This window comes from Aulostomus chinensis, chromosome 11 (assembly GCF_037954235.1).
Source record: "Aulostomus chinensis isolate RoL2024-O1b breed Wild chromosome 11, RoL_Achi_v1.0, whole genome shotgun sequence".
In the NCBI taxonomy this organism is placed as follows: Eukaryota; Metazoa; Chordata; class Actinopteri; order Syngnathiformes; family Aulostomidae; genus Aulostomus; species Aulostomus chinensis.
The window spans coordinates 27,144,091-27,159,450 of record NC_141330.1 but is presented as its reverse complement, the minus strand read 5'-3'; the positions used below and the strand labels follow the sequence as shown (position 1 = coordinate 27,159,450).

The following is a 15,360-nucleotide window of genomic DNA, read 5'->3' as shown; positions in this document are numbered from 1 at the left end:
TAAAACAATGACCTTCCAATAAAACGGCTGCCCCGCTTCCTGCTCTGGGGTCTGGACGCCATCCCGCAGCACCCAGCAAGGAGAGGAAAACACCTCTCCATAAACTGGAGAGCGCCAATTAAAACATCCAGTGCTCCACGTGAAACTCAATCAGCGAGCTGAGGCTGAGGTCAGACCAATCAGCAGGCTAACCTCCGGCCCCCTCGTGAAACCAGGATTCCTTTTCCTGCTGAACAAATTCTAAAATCAGACAGCCTGGCGTCAGACCAGGAGAGTCTAGGAGGATGATGTCAGTGTCAGGACTCACCACATATTCAAAGACCAGAGTCAGGGTTTCCTTGGTGTGGATGATGTCATGCAGGAGCACGATGTTGGCGTGCTTCAGGCCTTTCAGGAGCGACGCTGCAGGGAGAGAGAGAGAGAGAGAGAGAGAGAGAGAGAGAGAGAGAGAGAGAGAGAGAGAGAGGGAGAGAGAGAGAGAGAGAGAGAGAGAGAGGGAGAGAGAGAGAGAGAGACAGAGCTGTGATCTATACCTTCATTAGCTGCATCGTTATCATGCATCCTGGGCCCTGGACCAGCCTCGCTACACGTCGGGGATTAGAAAGAGATTATAAGACACAAGGAAATGCAGGGTGGATTTCTTCCTGCCAGTTCTCACATTATCATAATGCAACCGCGGATCTTAGTGAGGAGGCTGAGTGTGATCAGAACATTCTGGAACAGACTCGCTAAGCTTCTCAGGTGTGATCTGCTTCTTCCCAGTCACACCTCGAGGAGGAGTGAACAATCGGAGGAGAAATGATGAGTGCTCCAGCTGCTCCCCTCAGTTGGTGTTGAACAGGAATTCTTCTCCTCAAACTTTACAGTAAACAGCTTCGACTCTGCTGCATGGAGGTCACGACGCGCTGAGAGATGAATCGCTTCATTTCAGCGGTAAATGTCAAGATGTGAGGCGTCTATGTGGATGTGAAGAGATCACGCTGACCACCATCCATCGCTGTACTGCGAATACTTGATACACATGCCTGAGAACGCACAGTCAGCCCTGTCAAACGAAATTCCAGAGCATCACAAGCAGAAAGCTCTTCCGGGTTTTTGTTGGATTGCAATTGGACTCACTCTGCTCCTCCTTCACGGCACACAACTCAAATCTTACACACTGAGCCACCCGTGACTCCTGGGATCTTCACATCATACGTGCTGTCAAACTTCTATGTTGAAAATGGAAGCTCGTGTTATAAAGACAAGACACGCCGTCTGAATGAGGCGGTAGTTGCTGTCAGTGTGGTCCCCCTGTGTCCTTAGAGGTGGTCGGGCTTCCCGGACCACACTGCTTCTCAACGCCTCTCTGGGCACGTTGACACCTGAACTTTCACGTGGAAGAACCCAAACGCAGAGACCAGGGGCAGGCAGGACTCCACATGACTACTATACAAACACGAACCAAGGCTGGAACGCCACACTACACGCCAGAGCCACGAAACGCACTGGGAGGACGGGAGGGCTGGATGAGACAGACGTGAGACACTGAACATGGACACAAACTCGACTAATGACGCAGCGAGACAGAGGAGGCGGAGAAGATGAGGGCAGGAAGGAGCTGGTGGGGTGAGAGACACTGGGAGCAGAGCTGTGAAGACGAGGACCCACAAGACTCTGGAGAACGACTCAGGAAAGGCAGGAGACAGGCAAAGACAGGAAGTAAGCAAACCAGATGCAAGAGGTCGGAGATTTCACAATAAAACAGGAACGACGACCACAGACAATGAAACACAAGATCAAAACTACAAACTAAACGACTGAAGCAGAGACACATTCACACGGTTCACGTCTGTGGTGATCAGAGCAGGAAGGCGCATCCAACTCTGTTCATGACCATCATCCATGTTCCTGTAGAGTGGCGTGTCGCGAAGCGTGCACGGACATCAGGGAAACAGCTCATGCTGGGGGTGCGTTCACACGTACAACAGCAACCCGGCTTCTCTGACGTACAGAACCTCAGCTCCTCCGGTAGCAGTGAGAGTTGTAACCAGGACACAGGAGACAAACCCACCAGGACCAATTTCACGAGGACAGAGTGTGAGCGCAGCATCATCATGACACCCGCCACAATGAGACAGAGCTGGTGTTTGCAGATGGATGCCAGTGTGGTTAATGCAGGAGGGTCTGTCCACGGGGGGGCTTTGATGGACGGACCCTCAGAGAGCCTCAGAGAGCCTCATGAATACATTCATCCTGCGTCAGCGCCTACAGGTGGTTAGACATCAGTTAGGAAGATCAAGGGCCTGGCTCAGTCGCAGGGGGCCAGCATTACAGGCCCCTGCCTCACAGATCCTGTCAGCAGCAGGAAGACCCACCCCCTACACACACGCACACACACACACACACACACACACACACACACACACACACGCACACGCACACGCACACGCACACACACACACACACATCCTTCTATCTGATCTGGTAGGACTACTTTTGCTTGTTGTACTGCAGTCAGACGATCAGCATCATCATGTAGTTATTTCTGCAGTATTTTGATTCTTTCATTGTAGTAAAACCTCCATGGATCTTGACCTGACTGTGTAACTGGGTCCTCCACAGATACTACACACATACAGATACTCCTCTGCTCCTGCATGAGTGAATATTCATGAAGTATTTATCTGTTTGATCGTGTTAACGGCAGGCAACCGTGAGCTTCGGGTTAGCGGGACGCTCTGGGCTCTTACCTTCCCGTATCGCCGTGAAGGGCGTTCCTTCCTCCTCCTGTAGGCGTATCACCTTCAGAGCCACCAACTTCCCGTTCACCCTGGAAACAAAGCCGGGGGTCAACACAGTACGACCATCAGCATCAGAGCAGCGGGAGAAGAGCGAGGATGGTTGAGTCAATGAGGTGATTAGCAGCAGCAGAGTGAGACCTGGCTACCAGGCTGCAGGGTTACAACGCTGTTATACTGCAGAGAGACGCATCACTGAGGAGTCAGGAGTACGTGAACAGCAGGAACCGCCACAACCTCCAATTCAATTAGCAAGGCCAGACACGAGCACGTGGAGGCTGTGGTGAATGATGGAGCTACACCACCAGGATGAACATTCTTCCATCAGATGAGTACATTCACCTACGGAGCAGCTGGAGCAGCTGGAGCAGCTGGAGCTGCTGCTGCCTAACAACACACAATCTGAGGCTTCGACAGACGCTCCACTCACTTGCTTTTGCCTTTGTAAACGGTGGCGTACGAACCCTCTCCCAGTTTCTCCAGCTTCTCATAGGAATCGGCCTTTCCAAACTTGGGACTTGTAGGCTGAGAGAGAGAGATAGAGAGAGAGAGAGAGAGAGAGAGAGGGAGGTGTAGAACATTAAAAGATGAACTCCTCTTCCTCTCCACTGAATCATCAGCTCAGAACTTTAAAACATGTTTCCTTGTTGTAGAGCTCACAGAGCGAGGTCATGTCTGAAGGTGGCGTATGATGGGGGACAACTGTAACACTCAGGTGTAGATCAAGGTCAAGGTCCCTCCAGCGTCCCCTGAGGTACGTAGGCTAGCAGCCGGTATCACCAACATACGAAAACATGAACCCTGATCATAGCCCGCATCATCCAGAGCAGCCCAGCCCAGAATAAAGATGCTGTCAGGTATCAAAGACACCCGATAGGGCCTCGTCTTTCACGTCCCTCTCTGCTGTTGCCAGTCTCTCTATCCTGTCTCTCTGTCTCTGTCTCTCTCTATTGTCTCTCTGTCCCTGTCTCCCCATCCTATCTCTCTTTCACCTGCTCCAGGTTTGCACCTGTCAGAGCCGGTCTGAGTCGGGATCCAGACCTGCTCTGTTCGTCCTGTGTCCTAAGAGAACTTGTGTTGTCACAGATTTTATGGTTCTTGGTCCTGATCAGGACCGGGTGGAGGATTAGAGGTGGAGCGATAACCTCACGCACACTCAGACTCCGTCCACATGGGTTTGAGAGACTTCCTTGTTTTGGAAAGACAGGATCAAGGACTGGGGGCCACGGTGCTGACCACTGCCCCACCATGCTGCCGGCGTTTGTTCTCATCTAAAAAAACAGTTTTTAGGGAGGTTTGATGTTTACTGACAAACAATGTGTCAGAGAGAGAGAGAGAGAGAGAGAGAGAGAGAGAGAGAGAGAGTGAGAGTGTGTGTGTGTGTGTGTTCCAACAGATTTGCAGTGGTTCTCTCTAGGATGGAGCTGTTGCCGCAGTTGATTTGCAATTAAAGTTAAAACAACAAAAACAAAATCAACAACAAGAACTAGCACGCGGGTGCGTTGTGGCCCAGCAGGGACGTCCCAGCAGCAGCAGCAGCAGGTCTGAGATCAGTGCTCCTGGCCTCACTCTTCCACCAGCAGCTTGTCATGACCTCCTCCTGCGTACGCTTGAGTGACTCCTGTAGCGAAACATTACAGCAATCTTGTTCTCTCTTCTCAAACAAGTCTGAGATGTCGCTCTTCATCTTCACACGTAATGTTGAAGAACACGATGATGATTTTTAAACACTGAGTAGGCGCAGGTCCTGTCCCCTCCTCTGCTGTCGGCGCCTCTCTGTCTCCCGCTCTTTCCTCTCCTGTGATGGGACTCAGATCCCTCTGAGGACCCTCAGATGAATTCATGAACAAGAGAATGACGAGAGATGCGTTGTTTTCCAGAGCGGTTCTTCTCGTTGACACATCCTGATTGTCCTAATCATCGTACCAGTGATGACAGGAAGTGAATGCCTCGTTCCTGCAGACGCCCCCCTCCTGCTTTATGTTTGTTTGGAACGCTGACAGATGAAGGAATTGAAACTTGTCCTTTGGGAAATAATGTTTTTTTCCTTTGTAGTTTTGTTCCGTATTTTTGTGGATTTGTGAACAATCTGAATAATCTGTTTTTATGTTTGCAGTTGTTTCAAACACAACCACAACAATGTGGGTCCACTGGTCTCTGGGAGAAAAGGTCACACTTTTCCTGCTTTAAGAACCAAACTGACATCCATCATAGTTTCCTGTAGATAAACGCTGAGCTCAGAGAAAATATCCCTTTTCTACAGGACAAAGCCTGCTGGTTGTCAGGCTTTATTGTCCTCCCGTATTCATGGCCCCTCCAGCACTAACAGGTCCAGCATGTCTGAGGACTCCTCGAGACCAACAACCTTTCACCCTGAGATCAAACAGGAAGTGAAAGTCTGTCTGCACGACCAGTAAAGATGCTGGCGTCCTCCCTCGTGCTTCAAGACTGAGCCACTTTTGTGCCTCTGTAGTTTACAGACATCTTGGTAACGTAACTGCTGTCCTGCCTGCTGGGGACGGAGGGAGGCTGAGACAAATGTCACTACTGCCTCTGAAAGACCACAAGATGCTGTATACATTGAAGGTATTTTCAAATATTTTCTAAAAAAGAAACTTTAATGCTACAGAAACAAGAGTCCAAGATCAAAAATGTGTTTATGTCCTATAATCATTCTAATGTCCTACTGTTTCCACATCATGTGATCCAGGGGCTCGAACCCAGTTGCAGCTATTAGCATTAGCCTGGAAATTTGGGACACACCTCTCTATGTGACATTTGATTGACGATCATATTTTACAGAAATATTTCAGATACTATCAGCAGCTTCGATGTCACATGACCTCAGGACACCAAATCAGCTCGACAGTGGAAATAAAGGGCACATCTTCTCATTTCCTTGTATGCTCGTCTATCTGAGCGCTCGTGCTCCCAGCCGTCAGCTCCAGACCAGGACGAGAAAACACACCACGTTCTGGCCCTTCTGTTGCCTCCTGTGTTTTACAACATGTTACGGTTTCGTTTTTTTCATGGACTGAAAACGTGTATGTTTTTTTCATTAACTTCCATGTCATGTGATGTAAACACTTCAGTGCTAGACGCTAAATTTAGGACACACCTCTTTTATTACATTTAACTGCCATGAATACCACCTATGAATATTTTAGTTACTTATTTGCAAAACCACAGTGGTGGAACAAATCTCCGCCTCCTCACAGGGAACCGAAAAACGTACCGTGGAACAGCAAGAACATCCATGTAATAGTACGAGGGAACAAATGTAAGTGGCGTCTCTCTCTCTCATGTCTCGCTGCTGGACTGAAGGTTTATTGATCCCGAACAAACAAAACGGATGTCAACTTGTGGAACTATTTGTGCTGTCTAATCCAGAGTAGAGGGGGCGGGGCTTATCAGGAGCTTCCTGGCTGGTCTATCTGCTTTATTCAGGAGGAACATGGCTGACAGTGTTCTCAAACATCAACTGAACCAGCCTGGATGCTGCTCAGTCCTTGGCTGGTGGCTGGTGACTGGTGACTGGTGACTGGTGACTGGTGACTGGTGGCTGGTGACTGGTGGCTGGTGGCTGGTGACTGGTGGCTAGTGGCTGCAGGCTGGTGACTGGTGACTGGTGACTGGTGACTGGTGACTGGTGGCTGGTGACTGGTGGCTGGTGGCTGGTGACTGGTGGCTAGTGGCTGCAGGCTGGTGACTGGTGACTGGTGACTGGTGACTGGTGACTGGTGGCTGGTGGGCTGGTGGCTTGTGGGCTGGTGACTGGTGGCTGGTGGCTGGTGACTGGTGACTGGTGGCTGGTGACTGGTGACTGCAGGCTGGTGGCTGCAGGCTGGTGGCTGCTGGCTGCTGGCTGGTGACTGGTGACTGGTGACTGGTGACTGCAGGCTGGTGGCTGGTGGCTGGTGGCTGGAGGCTGGTGGCTGCAGGCTGGTGGCTGGTGGCTGGTGACTGGTGACTGGTGGCTGCAGGCTGGTGGCTGGTGGCTAGTGGCTGGTGACTGATGACTGCAGGCTGGTGGCTGGTGGCTGGTGGCTAGTGGCTGGTGACTGATGACTGCAGGCTGGTGGCTTGTGACTGGTGGCTGCAGGCTGGTGGCTGCTGGCTGGAGGCTAGACTGGTGGATCCAGCGGGGCAGGCACTGACTGGTGGCTGGGTTCTCTGTTGGGAGGTCTGGAGGATATTATATGCAGCTGCAGCCTGAATGCTTGCAGCCTGCTGCTGCTACCGAGCGTCCTCTCTGTGGTTCGGGGAATTTTTCCAGATGTGTAGTGTGTGAGAGACTCTTTTAACTGGTGTTTTTTTGTCTCCTTGGTGTCTGAGACATGTTTCATCGGTAGATTCATCCACGCAACAACGTGACAGCAGAGACATTTGTGGAGATGTTGGGCAGCAACAACAATTGTTAACTGGACTTCGTTACTTAATTAACAATATGTAACGATACTGCAGTTTTAAGGTCCTGCTCCTACGATTGTCTGCTGCTACGAGTACTAATACCACTTAAACTAATCAGTTCACCATAACTGTAGCAGACGTCCTCAATCTTCTCTGGCCTGTCACTTTACTGTGAAAGTGACTTTAAAATCTAATAAAACTAATCGTTGGCAGCCTGTGTTTATCACGTTGACTGGTTTTACACTCCCACCTTCATGGAGACCAGGAGGGTGCTGGGTGTCTGGTGCCCTCCTACAAGGTGGGGATGAGGGGTTGATGGATTACTGGTGTGACGGTGGTTATTGGACTTACAGAACTGGGGCTGGAGTGTCTGCGCAGTTTGGGCGACTCCTTCCCAGCAGACGAGCTTTTGGCGTTGATGCAGGCATTGTTCTCGGAGTGGACCCTCTTCACCTGGCTGGTGGGCTTCTCAAAGGGGTCGAAGCCGCTCTGCGTGCGCTGAACTCTCACCTTCTTGTCCTCAGGGATGGTGTCCAGGGGCTTGATGACCGAGTCTGTTCCCTGGCAGCTGCGTGTGGACATCTTTGTGACACATATCTGTCAGTGAGGGAAGAAGAGAAGGAAATAAGTCGAGATAAAATCGAGCAATAAAAAAAAAAAAATCCATCTGCGATTACAAGTGTTCAGCCAAATCTGGGTGTGAGCTCGTCTTCCAGATCCTGCCTGCTTTCATCTCTCCGTCCCTGCAGAGTCTCGCTGCTACCTCTCTGCTAGCATGAGAGCCTTTTTATCTCCATCTCTCTTTTCTCTGATCAAAACAGCTCCAGCCTCCGTCTGCTAGGCTGCGCGCGCGCACGCACACACACACTTTCACCTTATCTCTTACACACATCTACACACTCACTCAATTGCAGACAAGCTACAGATTGTGTTCTACAAGCCCATCGGGCACACACTCAGCCCTCCACGTTCTCCCCATCTATTTCCTAACATGGTACCTCAGCAGCTGCTCCTCATCCGTGGACTGTGGATGTTGGACACAAAAGACGCAGGCGGCATGACATGTTTTGCCACGGCTGCCTTCAGATTAAATATTTAGACCCAGGCTCCCCTGCAGGAAGGACTCCTAATTACTCTCATACACAAGGAGGAGTCGTCTTTCAGCTCGCTGCCTTGTTCTCTAACCTGGGCCAAGTTTCATCGGACACACTTTTGTATTTCACAAGACTCCGACTCCTCTCCCACTCCAGTGCAGCAGCGTCTTGGCTCAGGGTGTAAAACACATGGAATTAAACTGTGATGACGATGATGGAGCGTTTCTCCTTGTGTCATTCATTCAAATGTACCCAGCCATCAAACACAAACACACGCACGCACACGCACACACACACACTCAACATTCTGGACTTCGTTGCTGTAAACGTACGAACACGCAGACGTTCACGCCAGGCAGGTCAAACTCACCAAGACCTCAATTCTTCAGTGTCCTACATGTGTGAGCAGTTCAGAGGACATTTTGAAGTTGTTAGCGTGTCATCCCGTGTACCTGACAAAGCGCAAACAGCTCCGTGATGTCCTACGTTGTATTATTGTACTAAATCACAGTGTTTGAAGCAGCAGACCCTGCAGTTCCTGGAGGCTGCTGTGAAACTGCTGTGTGCCTCTCAGGATGATGTCATGGACCCGGACATGACAAACACGAGGCAGCAAAATGGACGATGGAAATAAATCAATGTCTCCACAGGGACATCAACCCCTGCAAACACTGCAGGCTGATTATTCACACATTCAGCACAAGTGTCCCTTCCAGTGCTGAGTACCAGGAGGTGTAGGCTGCTCCACCTTTGGTCTGGACTCCAACGGCTCAGTGGCCTCCTTTCCTGACCCCAGGCTCAGAGAAGAGGCTCCTACCAAACATTCCCCATAAACCAAAGCTGCATAGCACAACTGCAATCAACAGCAGGTGGCGCCACTCTCCATTACATCACTACAGTACTTTGACTGATTCTTAAAACGTCATCTGAATTGTGGAAAGATGAACTTTAAGAAAAACTTTGACTGTGTCAGCTGAGGTCGTCCATGAAAACGTAACAACTCGATAAGACGCACAAACAAACTCGTAACGTGTTTACACCCAGGATGGTGTCTTTGTGCTGAGCACGACGCCGTCACCCAGCGCTGCACAGAGTGGCAAAGAAGAGGCAGGAAGGCAAAATGACCACTCGTCTCAACATTTCTAGTATGAAAGAGGAACACACGATATCATCAATGCAGTTGTGAGGCTCTCAGATGAGTGGCAGGGGGGTCACTCACTTCCTGCCCCACAGAACTTTTTGTAACTGTGTACTTCTTCACTTTGGGGCCATGTCAGCATGCTGCGGCTGTTGTAACAACGCTGATCACATGACGTACAAAACCTACGCCAGCCAAACATGCAATATTTGAGAACACACACACAATTTATACTCTGTGTTTGGGATGGCTGTGCATCAGGCCCCGAGTGTGTAGCTCTCCTGGATGGAGCTGATGTATCTGGGTAGGACAAACCTGTACGGTCCCCGCCTCAGCAGCATCGACCATCGAGGAATCTCATCATCATGTTTTATCTCTTCAGGTCTGTGTACTGTCTATCCGGTCCTGTCCTGGCCCACTTACAGCAGCTTCCTGTCTGCCTCAGGAACCACTTACATACCCTACAGGCCTGACCACACACAGACCTCTCCTCTGACTCCTCTGGACTTAAAACACTCAGGCTACTTAGATCTTTGTGCCAGTTGCTGCCAAACTCCACAGTCCTGGTTCCAAACAAAGCCCTCTTAGCTGCAGCGTGTGGACACCTCGGCTCCTCCCTGGTCAGTACCACTCATCTTCGTTTGGAAGTTTTCTGTGTAAAAGTGTGATCAAGACAAGCTGACTCACTGCTGGTTCCAGCATGAAGGAGGTCTCCATGGCATCTCCTCCTGATCCTACTGGTCATACTGGTCACACTGGTCCTAATGATAGCTGTGACGCGATACGTCAGCAGTATGATACAACACGTGTGTGGAAACACGTCTACCACACTACACTGTGTCAGCATAACACTCAGGTACTGAATTAAATATAAATGATACTTGTTATTTGTAAATACACACACACACACACACACACACACATATATATATAAATATGTGTGTGTGTGTATAAATATATATGTATACGTATATATACATTATGTATATATACGTATATATACATATATGCACACATATGTATATATACATATACATATATGTATATACACATATATGTGTGTGTATATGTACATATACATACACACATATAAAGATACACATACATATATACACATATATGTGTGCATGTGTATATGTATATATACATACACACATACACACATATATGTGTATATATGTGTGTATGTATATATACATACACACACATATATATACATACACACACATATATATATACATACACACATATATATAGATACACATACATATATATGTGTATATGTGTGTGTATGTATATATGTGTATATATATATATGTGTATGTATATATATATATATGTGTGTGTGTATGTATATATGTGTATATATATGTGTGAATGTATATATATGTGTGTGTATGTATAAATATACATACACACACATATATATACACATATATACATACACACATATATAGATACACATACACATATATGTGTACATATGTGTGTATGTGTATATGTATATGTATATATATACCTACACACATATATATACATACACGCATATATATATATACATACACACATATATATACACATATATACATACACACACATATATAGATATACATATATGTGTATATATGTGTGCGTATGTATATATGTGTATATATATGTGTGTATGTATATATATATGTGTGTGTATGTATATATGTGTATATATATGTGTGTATATATATATGTGTGTGTATGTATATATATACATACACACACATACATAGATACACATACACATACAAATATATGTGTATATACTGTATATCTTCGGCTTTTCCCTTCAGGGGTCGCCACAGCGAATCAATTGCCTCCATCTAACCCTATCTTCTGCATCCTCTTCTCTCACACCAACTACCTTCATGTCCTCTTTCACTACATCCATAAACCTCCTCTTATATGTGTGTATATATATATATATATATATACACACATACACACATGTACACACACATACACAAGTATATACACACACAAGCATATACACACACACAAGTATATACACACATACACACACAAGTATACACACACAAGTATACACACATACACACACAAGTATAGACACACAAGTATATACACACATACACACACAAGTATACACACACAAGTATATACACACATACACACACAAGTATATACACACATACACACACAAGTATACACACACAAGTATATACACACAAGTATACACACACAAGTATACACACATACACACACAAGTATACACACACAAGTATATACACACATACACACACAAGTATACACACACAAGTATATACACACATACACACACAAGTATATACACACATACACACACAAGTATACACACACACAAGTATATACACACATACACACACAAGTATACACACACAAGTATATACACACATACACACACAAGTATACACACACAAGTATACACACACACAAGTATACACACACAAGTATATACACACATACACACACAAGTATATACACACAAGTATATACACACATACACACAAGTATACACACACAAGTATATACACACATACACACACAAGTATACACACACACACAAGTATACACACACAAGTATATACACACATACACACACAAGTATACACACACAAGCATATACACACATACACACAAGTATACACACACAAGTATACACACACACAAGTATATACACACATACACACACACAAGTATACACACAAGTATATACACACATACACACACACAAGTATACACACACACAAGTATATACACACATACACACACACAAGTATACACACACACAAGTATACACACACACACACAAGTATACACACACACAAGTATACACACACAAGTATATACACACATACACACACACAAGTATATACACACATACACACACAAGTATATACACACATACACACACACAAGTATACACACACACAAGTATATACACACACACACACAAGTATACACACACAAGTATATACACACATACACACACACAAGTATACACACACATGGCCAACCGGTTGCTGTTAAAGGGAGTTTTTTCTGGCCAGCGTCTCTGAGTGCTGCTCATGTTGGCTCTCTTTCATCACAGTAAAAGAGGGAGGTTCTAGACCTGCTCTTTGTGTAAAGGGCCGTGAGATGACATTTGTTGTGATATGGCGCAATATAAATAAAGATTGACTGATACGTAAATTCACACACACACACACACACACACACACACACACACACACACACACACACATCAAACTGGTCTGAGTCAGAGCCGCTGGAGCAGGTTTCCCTGTGATTCCCTCTCAAACGTATCAGAAACATGTCTGAATTTTTCAGTGAGGTCCATGGATAGCACAGAATGCCCCTCTAGTCATATTACAATCCTGGCTCCGCCCCTTAATGGAACCGGGTCTTGAATGAATGAATCTTTGTCCATTTGAACCGTTATGATTCCTATTGGATTAGTTCATGGCATCATGGAACCTCCTAGGATGGGAACGCCCTGCGAGGCCTGGAAACCCCTGCTGCAAAAGCACTTATGCTCCATCAATGGCCACTTCAATCACATCTCGTCTCTCTTACACACACACACACACACACACACACACACACACACACACACACACACACACACACACACACACACACACCAACAACTGATGAAGTGCATTGTTCTGCAATCTGTAATTGATCCAGCGCTGCAGTGATGACCCCTTGTTTCCACGCAGGAATCTTTTCAGATTTATCTTATCCAGAGGTGTTATACAGTTTTGGAGTGTGTGTGTGTGTGTGTGTGTGTGTGTGTGTGTGTGTGTGTGTGTGTGTGTGTGTGTGTGTGTGTGTGTGTGAGTGTGTGTGTGTGTGTGTGGGGTGGGGGTGGGGGGTGTCAGCACTCTAATGGGCAGACACCAGAGCCGAACCCTGACAAGACCCAGAGTGGACTGATCAGTCTCCAGGCTGTCACCTGCCACATTCAGAGCTCGGCCAAGGGGTTCACTGAGACAATGAGGAGCGATCAGTCCGTCTGCTGGGAGACGATACCCCAGAGGACAGACTGGACCTCCTCCTCCTCCTCCTCCTCCACAAGCCTTTGTCTTGGTCCTGAGTGACAGACATCTGGGTCAGAGCTAATAAGGCCTCATGTGTTTGGGTCACTCTGCTTCTCTCAACAAGAAGACACAGAAACAGACTATTAGATGCTGGTGTTCAAAGGTGGACGTGCAGGACAAGTGCAGGAACCATGAGAGGAAAAGTTAATTCTCTGCAGTGTGAGCAACAGGTGATCACCATCGATACTGCAGCTGCAGCTCCAAGCCTGTCGCATGAAGTGAACTTTTCATGTGCAACGGTCATCATCAGTATCTCATGCTCAGGAGAGGACGCCGCTTCTCTGCCCATCTGGTAGGACAATCAGCAGTTGTTCCAGCCATGGTGCATCATATTTTCATATCAATGAAGACCAAACCAGTTCACACACACGCTGAATAAGCTCATCACCACCAGGCAAATCTCGGTATTTCACACTTCCTACTGAGCATGCTCCATCGGCACAGCTGGCTACTCTCTTAGCCCTCTGCTAATTTGAACATAGATAATCATTTCCTTCTAGACTTCCCAGATGTTTCAGACCACATCGATGAAATTCCAATCGTGAGACAAGACATTTTGTGCAGGTGGTTTCAAAAGCTCAAAACATTCATATCAACATGTCTGCCATTTTAAAGATGAAACAGTTGGAGTGCACACAGGTGGCTACTTCCTGTTAGCCCTCCGCTAACTTGAGTGGGGATAGATTATTCAGTCGTGCTGTTTAACTTTCTAAATGTTATCAGAGCAAACAGATCAAACAATGACAATGAGACGAATGTTAACAAGTGCAGTCCATAAAGAGAGCTGACATTTTCAGTTAATAAATCATTTCTCGCTGTGGTGCCAGTTTTCATGGATAAAGCAATGACTGGAGGGATGGAACAGAACTCTTCATATAATCTAATCAATTGCCTTTCATATCTAATATTCTTGGCAGGAGAAGCAGTCGAAAGTGAAAGACTGAGCCAGCCTGCAGTGGGAGAACAGCCGTCTTTACGGCAGAGTCCCAGTGCTTTCATGTGTGGAGCGGAACCACGAGAGACTGAGACTTTACTGACGCAAAGGGCCGTCCCGATGTCTCTGGTTGAAGCTCCGGAGTCCAGTGACGCGCTTTAACACTTCATTTGTAAAAAGTCATCACATCAAGTTCTTTTGGCTCAGACCTGCAGTTTTTTTCATATCCTTGAGTTCTTCTGGCGTGCCGTCAAAGCCAATGTGACTTCTCTCTGCAAGTCACTCTCATTAATTGCCCGGCAAAATAAAAAATGTAAATTCATTTGGGTTATTTTGCTGCAGTGGCTTCATCCCTCCTCCTCCTCTTCATCGGTCTGAACACCAGCCTCAAAGGCAGGATGAGGCGGACTCACCAGGACCCCTACCCGTCTGAGGCGGTACCTCTATTCGCAAGTGTGTAGCCTCCAGGTGTACCTGGAGTTCCACCTGCTTTCAAGATATTGTGCTTGAGAGGCTGAATATGTGCTGGAATAAAACATCCCATCAGTCAACCGATGCCCCAGATCAAGGCTCCTCTCTACAGCTGGAGGCAGCCGAAAACAGGACACCTCCCTGGGAGGAGGGAGGCCTGACGAGATCAATCATGTTAGAAACAGCAAGGGATGAGGCACCTCACACACTACCAGTTATGTTTGCATAATTAAGATAATGACGATAGGACCTTTGATTGATAAGGTGCCTTTCAAACAACCCAGGATGCTTTCAATGAAGCAGACAAATGAGAAGAGCGGAGACGTGGTTAGTCGACCGTCAACACATCCACAGACTCTCAGCGTGTTTTCATGCTCAAAACCGTAGATTGGAAATCTTGTTG

The 15,360-nt window shown here is 46.9% G+C and overlaps 1 protein-coding gene across 3 annotated transcripts in view; it reads right to left on the bottom strand.

The window, feature by feature from the left end:
* The window catches only part of cdk14 (cyclin dependent kinase 14), a 154,854-nt gene that overhangs the window by 109,847 nt on the left and 29,647 nt on the right, over positions 1-15,360 (bottom strand). For all 3 annotated transcript variants that reach the window (XM_086219239.1, XM_086219241.1, XM_086219240.1), the window contains 4 exons: positions 7,542-7,787; positions 3,211-3,305; positions 2,733-2,812; positions 308-402 (listed from right to left, as the gene is read on the bottom strand). In XM_086219239.1, the coding sequence (XP_086075365.1) occupies positions 308-402; positions 2,733-2,812; positions 3,211-3,305; positions 7,542-7,787 (516 nt within the window). The remainder of the gene's footprint in view (positions 1-307; positions 403-2,732; positions 2,813-3,210; positions 3,306-7,541; positions 7,788-15,360) is intronic.